Source organism: Falco biarmicus, unplaced genomic scaffold (assembly GCF_023638135.1).
Source record: "Falco biarmicus isolate bFalBia1 unplaced genomic scaffold, bFalBia1.pri scaffold_27, whole genome shotgun sequence".
Classification (NCBI taxonomy): domain Eukaryota; kingdom Metazoa; phylum Chordata; class Aves; order Falconiformes; family Falconidae; genus Falco; species Falco biarmicus.
In genome coordinates this window covers 934,108-947,642 of record NW_026611833.1, presented here as the reverse complement: position 1 = coordinate 947,642, position 13,535 = coordinate 934,108, and the positions used below count along the sequence as shown (strand labels likewise).

The following is a 13,535-nucleotide window of genomic DNA, read 5'->3' as shown; positions in this document are numbered from 1 at the left end:
TCACACCAGCTCAGTCTCTCCCAGCAGCTGTGCCAGCTCTGCAAGGCCTTTTGAAGATATTCTGCCTCTCCACCCAGCAGCTCAGGACCAGGGTCCCAGGGAGAGCAGGGGTTGTAGACAAGGGTGAGAAATTTAGCAGCCTCTAAATTCATGCCACCCACCCTGCTAGCAGGGGCTGCCAGGATTTTCTTTTTTTTTTTTTTTTTTTGTGAGGGGGACTGTTCCTTCTGAGGCTGAAACGCAGCTGCAAAGGGGGAGGTTTTGGGGTAGGAGAAAGATCTTCATCCTGTTAAGCTTTTGCAAGCAAAAAACTAAGTCCCAGTGTTTACATGTCTGAATTGGGGCTGAAGGAAGGAGAGGTTTGGGCCCTGAATTGCTCTTGCATGGGGGCTGTGTGCCTGGGGAAAGGTTTCCTCCCCCGTGCTGCCTGGGTCGTGCCATGGCTGCTGCATGTCCTCTGTCTCTCTTCTGGACACAGGGCAGAGTTAAGGGGGTGGCTGTTGCCTGGGGGGGGGTGTGTGTGTCTCTGTGGGGTTTTGTGCAGGGGCATGTGAGGCAAAGGAGTGGAAATTAAACAGGTCCTTCAAATCCTGCCTGTACGACCTGCCCCATTCTCCCCCTCTGAGGGACTGCAAAGGGCAGGGTTAAGGGGATAAACCTGTCCCAGTCTCCCCCTCCACAGGACGGTGATGGACAGTTAAAGTGACAGCAGTTTCAGGGACCGCGGCTCAGGGGGAAGAAGAGCAGGTCCAGGGTGACAACTCCTAGGGCAAGTGATTTGACTTGATTTTGATGGGTCTGAGGACATCTCCCCCACCCAGCAGCCCCTTATGCAGTGGTGCACAGCCTCCATACCCAGAAGATGCACATACTCCATCCCCAAAGACACAGACATCCATGGAGACCCAAGGGAGCCATCCTGCTCTGAAAGAACTTCCCACGGGCTTCCCCAGCCTCCCTGACACCTCCACACTCCTGTCCCCATGGGAAATAAATTAGCAGTTCGTGACCCCAAATCAGTGATGAAACCCCAGCCCCAGGCAGGGCCCTGCACCCCCGGGGACTGTCCCCTGGCCAGGGCTTGCCATGCGGTGCCCTTGCCACAAGGTGGGGTCTGAAGATCGGGAATGCCAGCACACCTCCAGGCGCTTGGAGGGGCCATGTGCCCTCAGGGCTGGCCCCAGGGACACTTTTCTGACCTCGACAGGGGCAAAGACCCTCACCATGAGATCCCCTGTGGCCTTTTCGGTGGTCTTTTTGAATGGTCGGGTGGGTATACAGGGCAATGGGTCGCTTCTGGGAGAGACAGGACTCAGAGATGGGGAGGTTTTGTGGAGCAGGAGGGTTATCCCAAGGTTTTCAGTCCCCCTCAAGGCCCAGAAATGACTGTCTTTCAAGCAGGGAGTGACGCTGCTATGATGTTATTTTGGAGGTGGCCCCAGGTCCCCAGGCAGGGCTGTCCACAGGGGGACTGCACCCTAGATGGGCCATCAGATGGGGCAGCCCATCCTGAACGCAGGGTGGAGGGGGGTCCTGGGCATGGAGCCATGGGGTAACAGGCAGCCCTGGAGCACCCAGGGTCAGGGCTGGAGAAGGGACATGGGGCCATCACAGTGGACTGGTGGCAGATCACACCTCCAGCACTGGGGCTGACTGTCCCCCACTCTTCATGCCCTTTTCAGAAGGAGTTTTGTGAACAGGTGGAAGGGCAAGTTCTGGTTTCAAAGAGCACAGAAACATCTCTGGTGGCTTCAGACTGACCAGAGAGGAGCTGAAAGGAAAACCCACCTTTACAGCACCTGGTGGTACCCACAGTTACTCCATGGAGGAGTTAGCAAGGTAGAGAGGGCTGCAGGGAGGCTGCAATGAGATTCCTCCAGGCAAGGAGGTACCCACAGTAGAAACCGTCTCTCCTGCAGCAGGCACTGGTGCTTCAGCAAATGGATGGCCAAATCCTTTCCTTCATGGAGACTGCAGCTTTGCAAAGCATTTTGGACATTCCACCTCCCACCCAGCACCCCAAAACCAAGGGCTGGGGGATTGCACCTTGGAGGAGGAGGCCCCAGGACAACTGATTCCCACCCACCTGTCCTAACCATTAGAGGGGATGGGGGAGACCTGGGAGGTGAAACCAAGAGTGCAGAATCTGGGAGAGGGACCCAGGTCTATGGGATGTGGGAGGATGGGGAGACAATGGTGCTCTATCCTGGGCCCGGCAGGATGCTCATGCCCATCTCTGCCCTCCCCTCACTCTCTCCATTGGGCAGGCCACCACAATGGCCCACACCAGGCTGCTGCTCCTCCTTGCCCTCCTCTGTGCTGCCGAGACTGGCCAAGCTCTCCACCTCTACAGCGCCGCCTCTATCTTCAGCTGCCTTAATGCGGCCCTTGCTGAAGCCCAGAAGAGCCGCCCAGAAGAAAACACCATCTTGGACAAGCGCAGTTTCGACTTGCCATCGCCAGAGGAGGTGTCAGGTGAGGAGGTGGGGGAGGATGCGGTGGATGAAGAGATGGGGAAAAGGACGTTCCCAGGTGAAGGCCATTACAAATATGTCTCCCAGGCACAGGTAAAGGGGAAGACGTACCAAAACCGGGCCAAGAGCGACCGCCGCACCAAGGTCACCCTCTCCCTCGACGTCCCCACCAACATCATGAACATTCTCTTCAACATCGCCAAAGCCAAGAACCTGCGGGCAAAGGCCGCCGCCAATGCTCACCTCGTGGCCCAAATCGGGTGGCGGAAGTGACCCCCCACAGGGCAGGGGGGACTCAGAGCTGGGCTGGCTGCAAGGGGCCACCACCTGGCCCCAGCTTGCTGGCCAGACAGGACTGATGGCCGTGTACGATATCAGTGTTGTATATTTTTGACCCATAGAGCTACCTAACTTTCATACCTCTTCTTCCTCCTTCTCTCCTTCCTGATCTCCTCCATCCCTCCTCCTGGACATTTCCACGCGCGGGGAAGAGGCTTGTGTCTGCAGCAGGGCAAAGGGACGCATTGCCTCAGGAAGGTCTCTAATTAAAGCTACAATCTCTTGAGTTTCCAGTGCTTTGTTATCCCATCGCCTCCACTGGGTGCTCGATCAGGCCTGTCTGGGCCCACTGGGTTTCCAAAACCTCCCTCCAGCTCAACTTCATGGCCCTGTCTCCACCACCATCCAGACCCTACTCCCTCCCAAATTCTCCATACACAAGTTGTCCCTACACACAATCATTACTGCATTGGAAAGGGAAAAGCAAGAATGGGCAGGGGACCTCAAGAGGAATTTCCCAGTTTCCCCTTCTGGGGACTCTCTAGGTTTTAAGGTTGTTTTACAACCACTCCTTTCCCCACCAGCACCTTCAGCAGTTGCAGCTGGGACAGCATCAACCTTCCGATCCACATGGCCCTTCACAAGTGTTCCCAAGTCATCACTTGGCACTGGTCAGGGCCACCCCACGGCCTCAGGTGAGTCTGGACCCCAAGAGCTGCAGGTGCCTCCCTGGCTGCTCCAGATCCACCTCATGGGGTCTGTCCATGTTGCCCAGTCTATCCCTGCCCACCTTTCCCACCACTCTGCCTTTCCTGGTAGACCTCTGTACCGGTTTTTCAGTTGGTAGAGCTTCAGCTCCCTATGCGCAGACTTCAACATTCAACAACACAAACATTCACGCTGTTCTTTTCCACCTTCCACTGAAGCCCAGCTCACCAAGCTCCCACCCCTTCACCTTAGACTATTTATCCCTTCCTCTAAATCTGCCATTCTCTTCACCTCCCAGCCCCGCTCCAAGATGAAACTTCATCTTCTGACCTCCATCTCTGCATGTAGCAGGCATGGGAGATGGAGAGAATTTGGCCTTTCTTTCCCAGAAGATGTTTATCAAAAGCAACAAAGCAGCTCCCACCAGCTCCATCTAGGGCATGGCCAGAGCACTCCGGGGGGACATTAAGAGGGGATAGATCTCCAGTTGAAGGGTTGGCAGATGGACTCACCAGCTCCATCTGAGGAGATGTAGGTGGAGGCATCTCCTCGCCGCCCCACCAAGCACCCAGAGGAGGCAACACAGCTGAATTCGGCCCCAGCAAGCCCATGCTCAGGTGGTCAAGGATCCTAGACGATCCACAGACCAGGGACTCAGGACCCAACCCCCAAAAGCAAAAACAAAAAAAAAGGAGTACACCAGGCCCTTCAGCATCTTCCTCTCATAGCACACATCTCCAGCAGACGACCCACCAACATGCCCACAGCATCTCTGTGCAATGGCCTCCTCCTGCCTCAGCTCCAAGGGTGTACAGGCGAGGTCTTTCCTTGTTGCAATCCGCTGTAGCCTTGCACTATATTGACCTTTAAGTACACTTTATGTATATAGCTTTATACATTTTTATAGCCCAACACCCTACACATCTATCCCCCACTGGTATGTTGAGCTCTCGTTCAGCAGGACATAGGCATTGTCCCCATTTTACACCCAGGGAAACTGAGGCACACACGCCCACTCACATCTGGTCAGGCAAAGCAGGGTACAGCAAAGTCAGACCTGTCTGGGCACCCAGCTGGACATACTCTCGTTCCTTTGTGGGGTTGTCCAGAGGTGCCCCAGGTTGTCAGAGTTCAGCCTTTTCTGGTGCAGAGATGTCTAGAGTAACCTTGGGCAGCAAGGAGCAACAGGGATTTGCTCAGAGCCGAGGGAGAAATCATTGCTCTGAGCAGAAAGTTGAAAAGACTTTCCCCTGTGCTCCCCAGTGAGCTCCAGTAAAGCACTGGTCCAGGCTGGGAACAGGCTTTTGTCCCCCACCAGCTGCCATGGGGATCTGCACCATCCCTGGTTTTGAGGTCCTTCTCCAGCACCAGGTTAGACAATGGGAATATCTCAGCCCCACTGGTGCCTGGAAATCAAAACATCACACGCCTGGGGCTCACGCTGAGTGAGCTCAGTGAGCTTCTGATCCCCTTTAATGAAGGCAATTAACATTGAAGTGACACCACGGAAGCAGATGAGCCAAGGTGTTTGCTGGCACCAGGCTGTGCTTGCACGTGCAAAGCTGAGACAGGGACAGCAGATACCAGCTGATAGTGAGTGATGGGGAAAGCAGAGATCCTCCATCCCCAGCTGCATCCCCGCCAGGGAGTCTCACACACACCCGGCACTGGCTTGGACGAACCCTCCCAAAATTAATCCTCCTTCTCAACCTCTGCCAAGCGAGACCAGGGGTTGCTTGGAGGGGCTGAAACACATGCAGATGTTGGAGGAGCCAGATTTCCTGAGGAAGCTGGATAGAAATAGGAGCACTGAAATCTCCATCAGCACCCATCTGTGCCTGGGAACATGTAGAGCCAAGGCTGCTGTGCTTGGAAAAGACATCATTGTTGATTGGGGTGATATGTGCAGTTTTGTAAAAGCCAGGTGAGGATTTGGTCTTTCCTGCCGTTTCATGCAGGAAGTCTTGGTATTGCACTCAAAAAGAGAGGTTTGCTCAGGCATGGGTGCACAGTTGCTGCACACTCACAACATACCTGCCTGCCTCCATTGCCAGGTCCCCTCCAGTCTCTTCATAATCCTTACCCCAGGCAGCCAGCTCTTCCCAGACCTCCAGGAATGCCCTCGTCCTCCTTCTCCTCCTCCACATGATAATGCTCAGAGGCTTCTTTCACCCACACCAGAGCAAACCAGAGATGCTGCAGTGATTTAGACAGCCCCCAAGGACAGCAGATCCTGAACCTCATCCTGGGATCAAGGAGGTCCCATGCCCATCTGGCTGAGGAAGGGATTCAGGCAGTGTAACTCAATGGGCATCAAGCATCTGGCCAAAAATGCACTCCCACTGTGCAAGGAGGTATCCACACTCACATCCATGGGGTCTTGGCTAAAAAAACCAAGATGATTTCCAGCAGCAACCACAGGCAGAGTTTGCCCATGCACCTCGGGACAGAGAGCAAGGGAACATGGCAGAGTTATATCAGGAGATGATCCCTAAGCAGGGTGGTGAGATGCACTTCAGGCTGCAGATACACCTAGAGGGAGCCATCCCTGGTGGCATCAAAGCCTGCTTCTGGGATGTCCTGTCCCATTCTTGGAATGTTTTGTCCCACTCCTGGGATGTCCGGTCCTGCTCTGAGCTGGGCCAGCTGTAACCAACTCTTCCAGGAACAGGGCTACCCCCGGCCACCCAGGAGCTCTGCATGGAACTCTGTCAACACGATTTGTGATATGAATAGGAGCACATAAAGATGCAAAAGCAACCCAATTATTTGAAGAAGGATAAGAAACTGCCCCCAGTTTCAGCCGCAGACCCACTGGCTGCTGGATGGGTGATTTGCTCTGCTCTATGTCCCTCTCACGTGCTTTTGCTGTGACTCTGGACTGTTGCCTTCCTGACCATTTTCTGTGAGTTGTGCCCTGGGGCAGTCCCATTTTCTGTTCCTCTTCTTAGAAGACCCCAACTTTCCCACTGAACCCAAGAGAGGTGGTAGGGCAGAGGGTAAACCACCCATATCCAGGGCACCAGACCACGAGACTTAGTAGGTCCCGTAAAGCCCATCCCCATGTCTTAAGTCTAAATCAGATTTTACAACTTGTGTTTCTGGCCTCTGAGACATCCCATGTCCGTGAGGTTTTGCTTTTTTATATACTGCACGGAGAATAAAACCATTGTCCATTTGCAAAGTGGTGGTCACATTGGTGCCCCTCAGTCCTGGCATTATGCCATATACTGTCACCTCTCTCCTTGTCTGTCCCAAGTCCCCCCAGACATCCATCAGCCCCACATCACAGAACAGCCTCAGCATCTCTGATGAATTTTTGCCACCTAACAGCTCTTATCCCTATCTTAGAGAAGGGACACTGAGGAACAGAAAAGTCCCATCTCCACCAGTGTTCCAGGACCACACAGGTCCTACATTCCCCTCTGGCAGTGAGGCCCATCTCCATGGGACAGGCTGGGGAGAGCTCCACTCTCTGCACTGTCAATGGCCTGGGGCCAGGAAAGGGGGATGCTGCAAAGTTCAGGCACAGCCAGGGCAGCTGGATTGCGTTCGATGGGCCAACACTGCCCTGGAGCTGGGAGAGCCTGGCTTCCTCATGGGGCACCAGTGCTGGAGAACCAATCCCAGCCCCATGACATTACCCCAGGGCAGGAGCCCCATTCTGCAACTCCTGTCCATCCCCAAGAGATTCAACAGACGTGCTGTTTGCATTTGGAAAAGGGCAATGGAACACAGAAAACACATTTCCAGCCCTGAGGATGGCAACGAAAGTTTTAAAAATTAGCATAATTCTTTAAATATATAAATAAATAATTCCACATGCTCCCCCACCCCCAAAAAATAACCATTCAAAGCTCCTTTTCTGATTTCACAGAAAGTGCTCTTAGACATCGTAGGGAAAGCAATTCTGAATGAATATTTAAAAGCCAAAGAAACTCCAAACTCTATGGGTTTGCAGGTGCAAATCCTTCAAAGAACCTTGATTACCCCACATGGCTATCCCTCCTGGAGCAGAAACACCTGAACCCTTTGCCAGCAGGTGGCTGCACAAGGAGGGAACAGGAGGGACCCCTCTAGCAGAGAGCCCAGCTCTACCTTCTATAAAAAGCCCAAGAGGGAGGCAGATAGGGTGTGCTCTCAGGGAGGTGGTTCTAAGTGTGGTAAGGGGTCCTGGAGGTTTGGAGCAATGGTGAGTAGCTGTGGGTCTGCTCTCTGATAGTCAGGGCTGGTCCTGCCTGGCTCCGCAGGAGGGTGAGGCTGGCGATGGCTTTTTTTTCCCAGTGAGATGTTTTGCCCCTGGCTGTGTGCTTCCGTGGGTGTAAAACTGGTTGTGGGGTATGGGGGAGCATGTGAGCCCTGGACAAGGGGTTCCTAAAGGCGCAGAGCTTGTGCTTGGGCATGTCCAGTGCTGGGTTGGCTTTGCAAATGTTGGTGTCCCCCTCTTCCTGACCTAGGGAGGGCTACTCTGCTGAAATGCCTTCAGACCTGTTTATCCTTCTGTGTGAAGATATTTTGAAGGTATTGCTGGTGGTATTCAATACATGACTGAGCTAGGTGCCCATCTGGTGCTGCTGTGGGGCTGGGGCAGACCTGGAACAGGGGATGAAGGTCTCTCCTTGTGGAGACTGGTTCAGCATCCCTGTTCTGTCCTTGGCGTTGGGGGTGGCTAAGGCTGTCCTGGGACTGTTTTAGGAAGAGAAGTGCAGTGGTGGTGGCTGAGGGCTGCTATATTAAACATCAACACTCAGGGCAGGACCCTCTGCTGTAGTGGAGGATGTTGCTGCCCTGTGTCTGTGCTTGGTAGGGGTCCTGCTGTGCCAGGCTTCTTGCAAGAAGTTAACTTGAGAGTTGCTGTGCTGGTGCAGTGTCCTGCCTAGGCCACAGCTAAAAGCAGATGGTGAAGGCAGACTAAGGTTTGGGTAAGCCCATCTGACACTTTCTTATCTTGTAGCTCAGGGCTTCTTGAAATGGACGTGGTTTTTTTCCCTTAGTAAGCCTCAGTAGAAGTCTCTAGTCCAGTCTCTTTGAGCCCAAAAGCCTGGGTTTCACAGCCTCCTGTGTCAAGGAGTTCAACAGCACAACCACACTTTCTGTACAGGGACTCCTCTCTAGCCAAGCCAAGAGCAGTTGCTTTATGGGGCAATTACTAGTCTTGTATGGAGGTAATGAAGAAATGCTCTCTTGCTTGGATTCTCTCCAGCTGTCTCTAATCGGTGATCCTGCATAGCTGTATCTAATCTAAATGGAGATGAGAAACTACTCTGACAGTCAGTTCTTGAAGCTCAACAGCACTGGCTTCTCCCATCAGAGAGAAGCAGAGGGCTGCTGCTGCTGTCTGAGCAGGGAGAAGTCTGCCTGTACCTCCCTGGGAGGAGCATGGTGGGAGTGTTCCCACTGCTGCCTAAGGCTGGCTGGGCTGAATCATTCCCTCCTCTGCAGCTGAGAGCACCAGATACAGTACCTGGGAAGGCTGTCTGTGCCCTGTCTCCTGCCCCAAGGCAGGATCAGCAAAGCAAAGAGAAGAAACCATGAGCAGTTGGACCTGATAGCCACCATGTACTGTAGATTCAGCAGCTGGGCGTGGTGGCCTGCTTCTTGTAACAGGGCTCTTGAGCAATATGAGTGTTGGGATGCAGAGGGACCTGCCACAACACCCTGCTCTCTGCATCTGCCTTGCTGGGGAGATTGCAGCATCTCTCTGAAGTGCTAATGCTTATTTGTGGGTTGTTCAGCAGCTCTCGGGTGCCTGCTACAGAGAAAGTGTCCTGGCTGCCACCAAGCTGGGTTAATGTTCCTCTTGTCCATAGGTTGTTAGCCACATGCTCTATAAAGACATTCAGAAGTGCCCGCTTTAGTCTAATTCCTCAGTGTACACTCCTAACTTTCTCTTCTCTCCCATTCCTGTGCAGAGGGAGTGTATTTCTATCCATATTGGCCAGGCTGGTGTCCAGATGGGCAATTCCTGTTGGGAATTATATTGCCTGGAGCATGGGATTGAGCCAGATGGATTCTTCCCCAGTGAATTCCCAGGGCAAGCAGACTCTTCCTTTGGGACCTTCTTCAGTGAGACAGGATCAGGGAAGTATGTACCCAGGGCAATATTTGTTGACCTAGAGTCTACTGTCATTGGTAAGTCATGGAAGGTCTCCAAAACTCTTGGGGGTGGGGGCAATAACTTCTCTGTACCTGAAGTGTGGTGTTGGCCACCTAAACTCTTGGAAGCTAGCAGCCTCACCATGTAAAACTGCCTCTAAATTAGTGCAAGTAACTTGGTAGACAGCAGATCTTATGCTAGTGACACTCATGAGATCTCGATCCCCTCCAGATGAGATCAGGACTGGGATCTACCGCACGCTCTTCCACCCAGAGCAGCTCATCAGTGGCAAAGAAGATGCTGCCAACAACTATGCTCGGGGCCGCTACACCGTTGGGAAGGAGATCATTGACTCTGTTGTTGACAGAGCTCGTAAAATGGTAAAAACCTTGTGGAGGGTCGTCTGCATAGCGCTCTGGTTGCTTTTGCCCTGGCTGTCAAGAGATGCAATGGGCTGGGTGGCTGGAGTGGAGAGAGGGAGGCAGTGGTGAGACTAAACCAAGCATATCTTGGTTGGCTTGAAAATGCCACTGTGACCTGGAGCAACACAATGGGATGCCTGTGGGTGTAGGTCTTGCTGCTTGGGACTTAAGGGGAAAACCAGGGACTCAAGATGCCCCCAGCTTAAGCAGGAAAAGAAGCAGCTGCGACTTGACTGTCCAGGCAAGAGGGCTTTCCCCTAATGTGTGTAGGGTTTGCTGTGTCAATCCTGATCCAAAATCTTATCCCAAACAATGTCACATCTCAGCTTCTGGATAGTGGCTCCCCTTAGACCTCTCTTCCCTAGTGTGATAGTGTCTGGAGCATAAGGTTTCACCCACACAGACCTCAGAAGTGCTGTGATAACACTTGATTTAAGTGGAAACTTGTAGTGACTTTCAGACTTCTCCTAATCTTCTTGACTGTTAGTATTGTGAGTCTCTCTGACCTAATACGTCACTCCCTCAGGCCAGGCCTCCTTTCCTCCAAAAGTAGAAGATAATGTAAAAGCAGCTTAATTTGCTGTGTCTAACAGATCCCACCTTCTAGAAGTGAGAGGGTTGTGTGTAAGCAGTAAAAAAAAAAAAAAAACCAAACAAACCAAAACCCACAAACGCCCAAAGACTTGATCTTGATGGTTAAACACAGAACTTTAGCTTAAATCCAAGGACACCACAATAACTCCATTAACTCGGTCCTTCTGGTTCTTTCCCTGGTGCTCCAGACTGAGCAGTGCAGTGGCCTCCAAGGATTCCTGGTCTTCCATAGCTTTGGGGGAGGCACAGGCTCTGGGTTCACCTCCCTTCTCATGGAACGGCTCTCTGTGGAGTACAGCAAGAAGTCCAAGCTGGAGTTCTCTGTGTACCCAGCCCCACGGGTCTCCACAGCAGTGGTGGAGCCCTACAACTCTGTCCTCACCACCCACACTACCCTGGAGCACTCGGACTGCTCCTTCATGGTGGACAACGAAGCCATCTATGACATCTGCAGCCGCAACCTGGACATTGAGCGTCCCACCTACACCAACCTCAACAGGCTGATTGGGCAGATAGTCTCGTCAGTCACTGCCTCCTTGAGATTCAATGGTGCTCTGAATGTTGACCTGACTGAGTTTCAGACCAACCTGGTGCCCTACCCACGGATACACTTCCCGCTCACAACCTATGCACCCATCATCTCTGCAGAGAAAGCCTACCATGAGCGGCTGTCTGTGCCGGAGATCACCAATGCTTGCTTTGAGTTCTCCAACCAGATGGTGAAGTGTGACCCATGCCGTGGCAAGTACATGGCATGCTGCCTGCTGTACCGAGGTGACGTGGTGCCCAAGGATGTGAATGCAGCCATCGCAGCCATTAAAACACGCCGGTCGATCCAGTTTGTGGACTGGTGCCCCACAGGCTTCAAGGTGGGTATCAACTACCAGCCTCCCACGGTGGTGCCTGGGGGAGACCTGGCCAAGGTGCAGCGGGCTGTGTGCATGCTGAGCAACACCACGGCCATTGCGGAGGCATGGGCCCGTCTGGACCACAAGTTTGACCTGATGTATGCCAAGCGAGCCTTTGTGCACTGGTATGTGGGGGAGGGCATGGAGGAGGGGGAGTTTTCAGAGGCCAGAGAGGACCTGGCTGCCCTGGAGAAGGATTATGAGGAGGTTGGAAGGTACTCTGCAGATGGAGAAGATGAGGCTGATGAGGATGAGTATTAATGAACTGCAGTCTGTTCTTAATGAAGTCAGTCCTCTGTCATAAGGCTAAATTGGTTCTGAGTGCCTGGAGGTGCTAAAGGGTTGTCCTGAACAGCAATGCTACTGTTTGACGTATTATACCTTTTCTGCTTGCATAGTTTATGCTCTCATAGTGCACTTCTGTAGCATGGGTGTCTTGAGCTTTATCACACTGCTGTTTATTGGTGAGTGAAGCTGAATAGGTGCCTGACTTAGTGCTGGGGACGCATCCTGCCTAGGCAGAGGATCTGGATTTCTAATCCAGGGGAATGTTGCAAGCTGCCTGCTTTGGCTAAAATGGCAAACTCTTGCTCTAGCTTTTACTGTAAAAGCACCTTTTAATTAGAAATGCACCTGTATACTTCTATGCAACTGTCTTTTTTTATTATTATTATTTGAATAAAGATTTTCTTTCTCTGAGTTCTTTGGACTTAATGAAGATTTATTCTGTGGGGTGGTCCCTTCTGTGTGGATGTTGTCCTGGGGAGAACAGCAAATGCTGATAAGAGTGTGCTCTGGGCAGGTCATCTGTAAGGATCATCAACAATAATTATTGCTGTGAGGCAAGTGTCTTATATCCTGCAGGGACTTGTCTGTCTGGAGCTGGATGCTGTTCTTCTTGCCACCAAGAGCAGCTTGGAGGAAGCATGTCTGGGAGAACAGGGAACCCCCAGTTTGACCAGTGCCATTACAGGGAGTGGCACCTGGGCAAAAAGTACTTTTCTGGTGGGGCTTTACCTCACCATCTTTGGTAAAGCCTGTTTGTTGCCCGAGCAAGTACTGGCTGGTGGAGCAGTGCTGTAGCTGTAGACTGGGGTCTTGCTCAGGGGTTGGTGCAAGCATGAGCTCAGTCCTGTGCACCTGGGGTTGGAGTTTGCCCTGAGGAGGTGTGCCAGGCCAATGTGATGGAGTGGCTCAGGAGGAAAAGCAATGAAAAGCCTCTGATAAGATATAGAGAAGGAGTGTTCATAAGCCTGTGGGGTAGGAGAATGGCTGGCTCCATGCTGCATGGAGTTATACACCATATTTGTTTGTTGTATACCCACTCCTCATTTTAATGCTGGGTTCTGTCTCAAAGTGAAGTCAGTCTCCCTCTGCCCCAGACCTCCTCCATACCCTGTAGCTACAGCTGCCCCCTGTCCTAATGGGGATGTGATTCTGGAGATGTTCCCAAAGTGATGCACTGGCAGGTACAGCCAGGGATGGTTAGAAGGATGGAGATGTGTTGCTGCCTCCTATAATTGGGAGCTGGAGAAGGATTATGAGGAGGTTGGAAGGGACTCAGCAGATGGAGAAGAATAATATTTTTACCTGTGGGAAGGCAGCTTGGAAGAAGCTTTTTGTAACCTAGTCTGCCAATCCCTCCCAGGGAAAGGAGTTGGTGGGCTGGGTCTGAGGAACTGTGACTTAGAAACTCTACAGCTTGTCTGAAAGCAACTCTTTGGTCAAGTCTCATGCATGTACAAAGTTGACTAAATAAATAGTGATTAGCAAAACATCTTCTTCTGGCTTGTGGTGGCTGCAGGGTGGTTCCCATGTTGCCTTGGTCACTGTAGTCCTATCTGTAGGGCTTTCCTGCTTGCAGATGCTGGGGGGAGCCCTGTGAACTGGGGTGGGTGACAGCATGATGTGAGCCATCTGCCCTGGGGTGGGACTGCCGTGTTACAGTGAACGTTGAAGTGATGGTTGTGCTCAGCACTGGCTGCCCGTGCCCTGTCAGTGTGCTGAAACGGCCAGCTCTGGGTTTTCTGTGCTGCTTGCTGCTCCAAGGCAT

The 13,535-nt window shown here is 52.4% G+C and overlaps 2 protein-coding genes across 2 annotated transcripts; both read left to right on the top strand.

Moving 5' to 3' along the window:
• Positions 1-2,276: 2,276 nt before the first annotated feature.
• LOC130143352 (urocortin-3-like) lies at positions 2,277-2,747 on the top strand. The gene has a single exon (XM_056326051.1). It carries the CDS (start codon positions 2,277-2,279, stop codon positions 2,745-2,747), a length of 471 nt encoding a protein of 156 aa, XP_056182026.1.
• Positions 2,748-3,492: 745 nt separating this feature from the next.
• LOC130143350 (tubulin alpha-3 chain-like) lies at positions 3,493-11,857 on the top strand. The gene is made up of 4 exons (XM_056326050.1): positions 3,493-3,509; positions 9,376-9,593; positions 9,790-9,938; positions 10,763-11,857. Exons 1-4 carry the CDS (start codon positions 3,505-3,507, stop codon positions 11,741-11,743), a joined length of 1,353 nt encoding a protein of 450 aa, XP_056182025.1. The 5' UTR covers positions 3,493-3,504; the 3' UTR covers positions 11,744-11,857.
• The last annotated feature ends 1,678 nt before the right edge of the window (positions 11,858-13,535 follow it).

Bases quoted from the DNA above. Each gene is read 5' to 3' on its own strand.
- LOC130143350 (XM_056326050.1), top strand. The intron at 9,594-9,789 runs GTAAGTCATGGA...GATCCCCTCCAG, and splicing joins CCTAGAGTCTACTGTCATTG to ATGAGATCAGGACTGGGATC. The intron at 9,939-10,762 runs GTAAAAACCTTG...CTGGTGCTCCAG, and splicing joins TTGACAGAGCTCGTAAAATG to ACTGAGCAGTGCAGTGGCCT.
- LOC130143352 (XM_056326051.1), top strand. From the start codon at position 2,277: ATGGCCCACACCAGGCTGCTGCTCCTCCTTGCCCTCCTCTGTGCTGCC.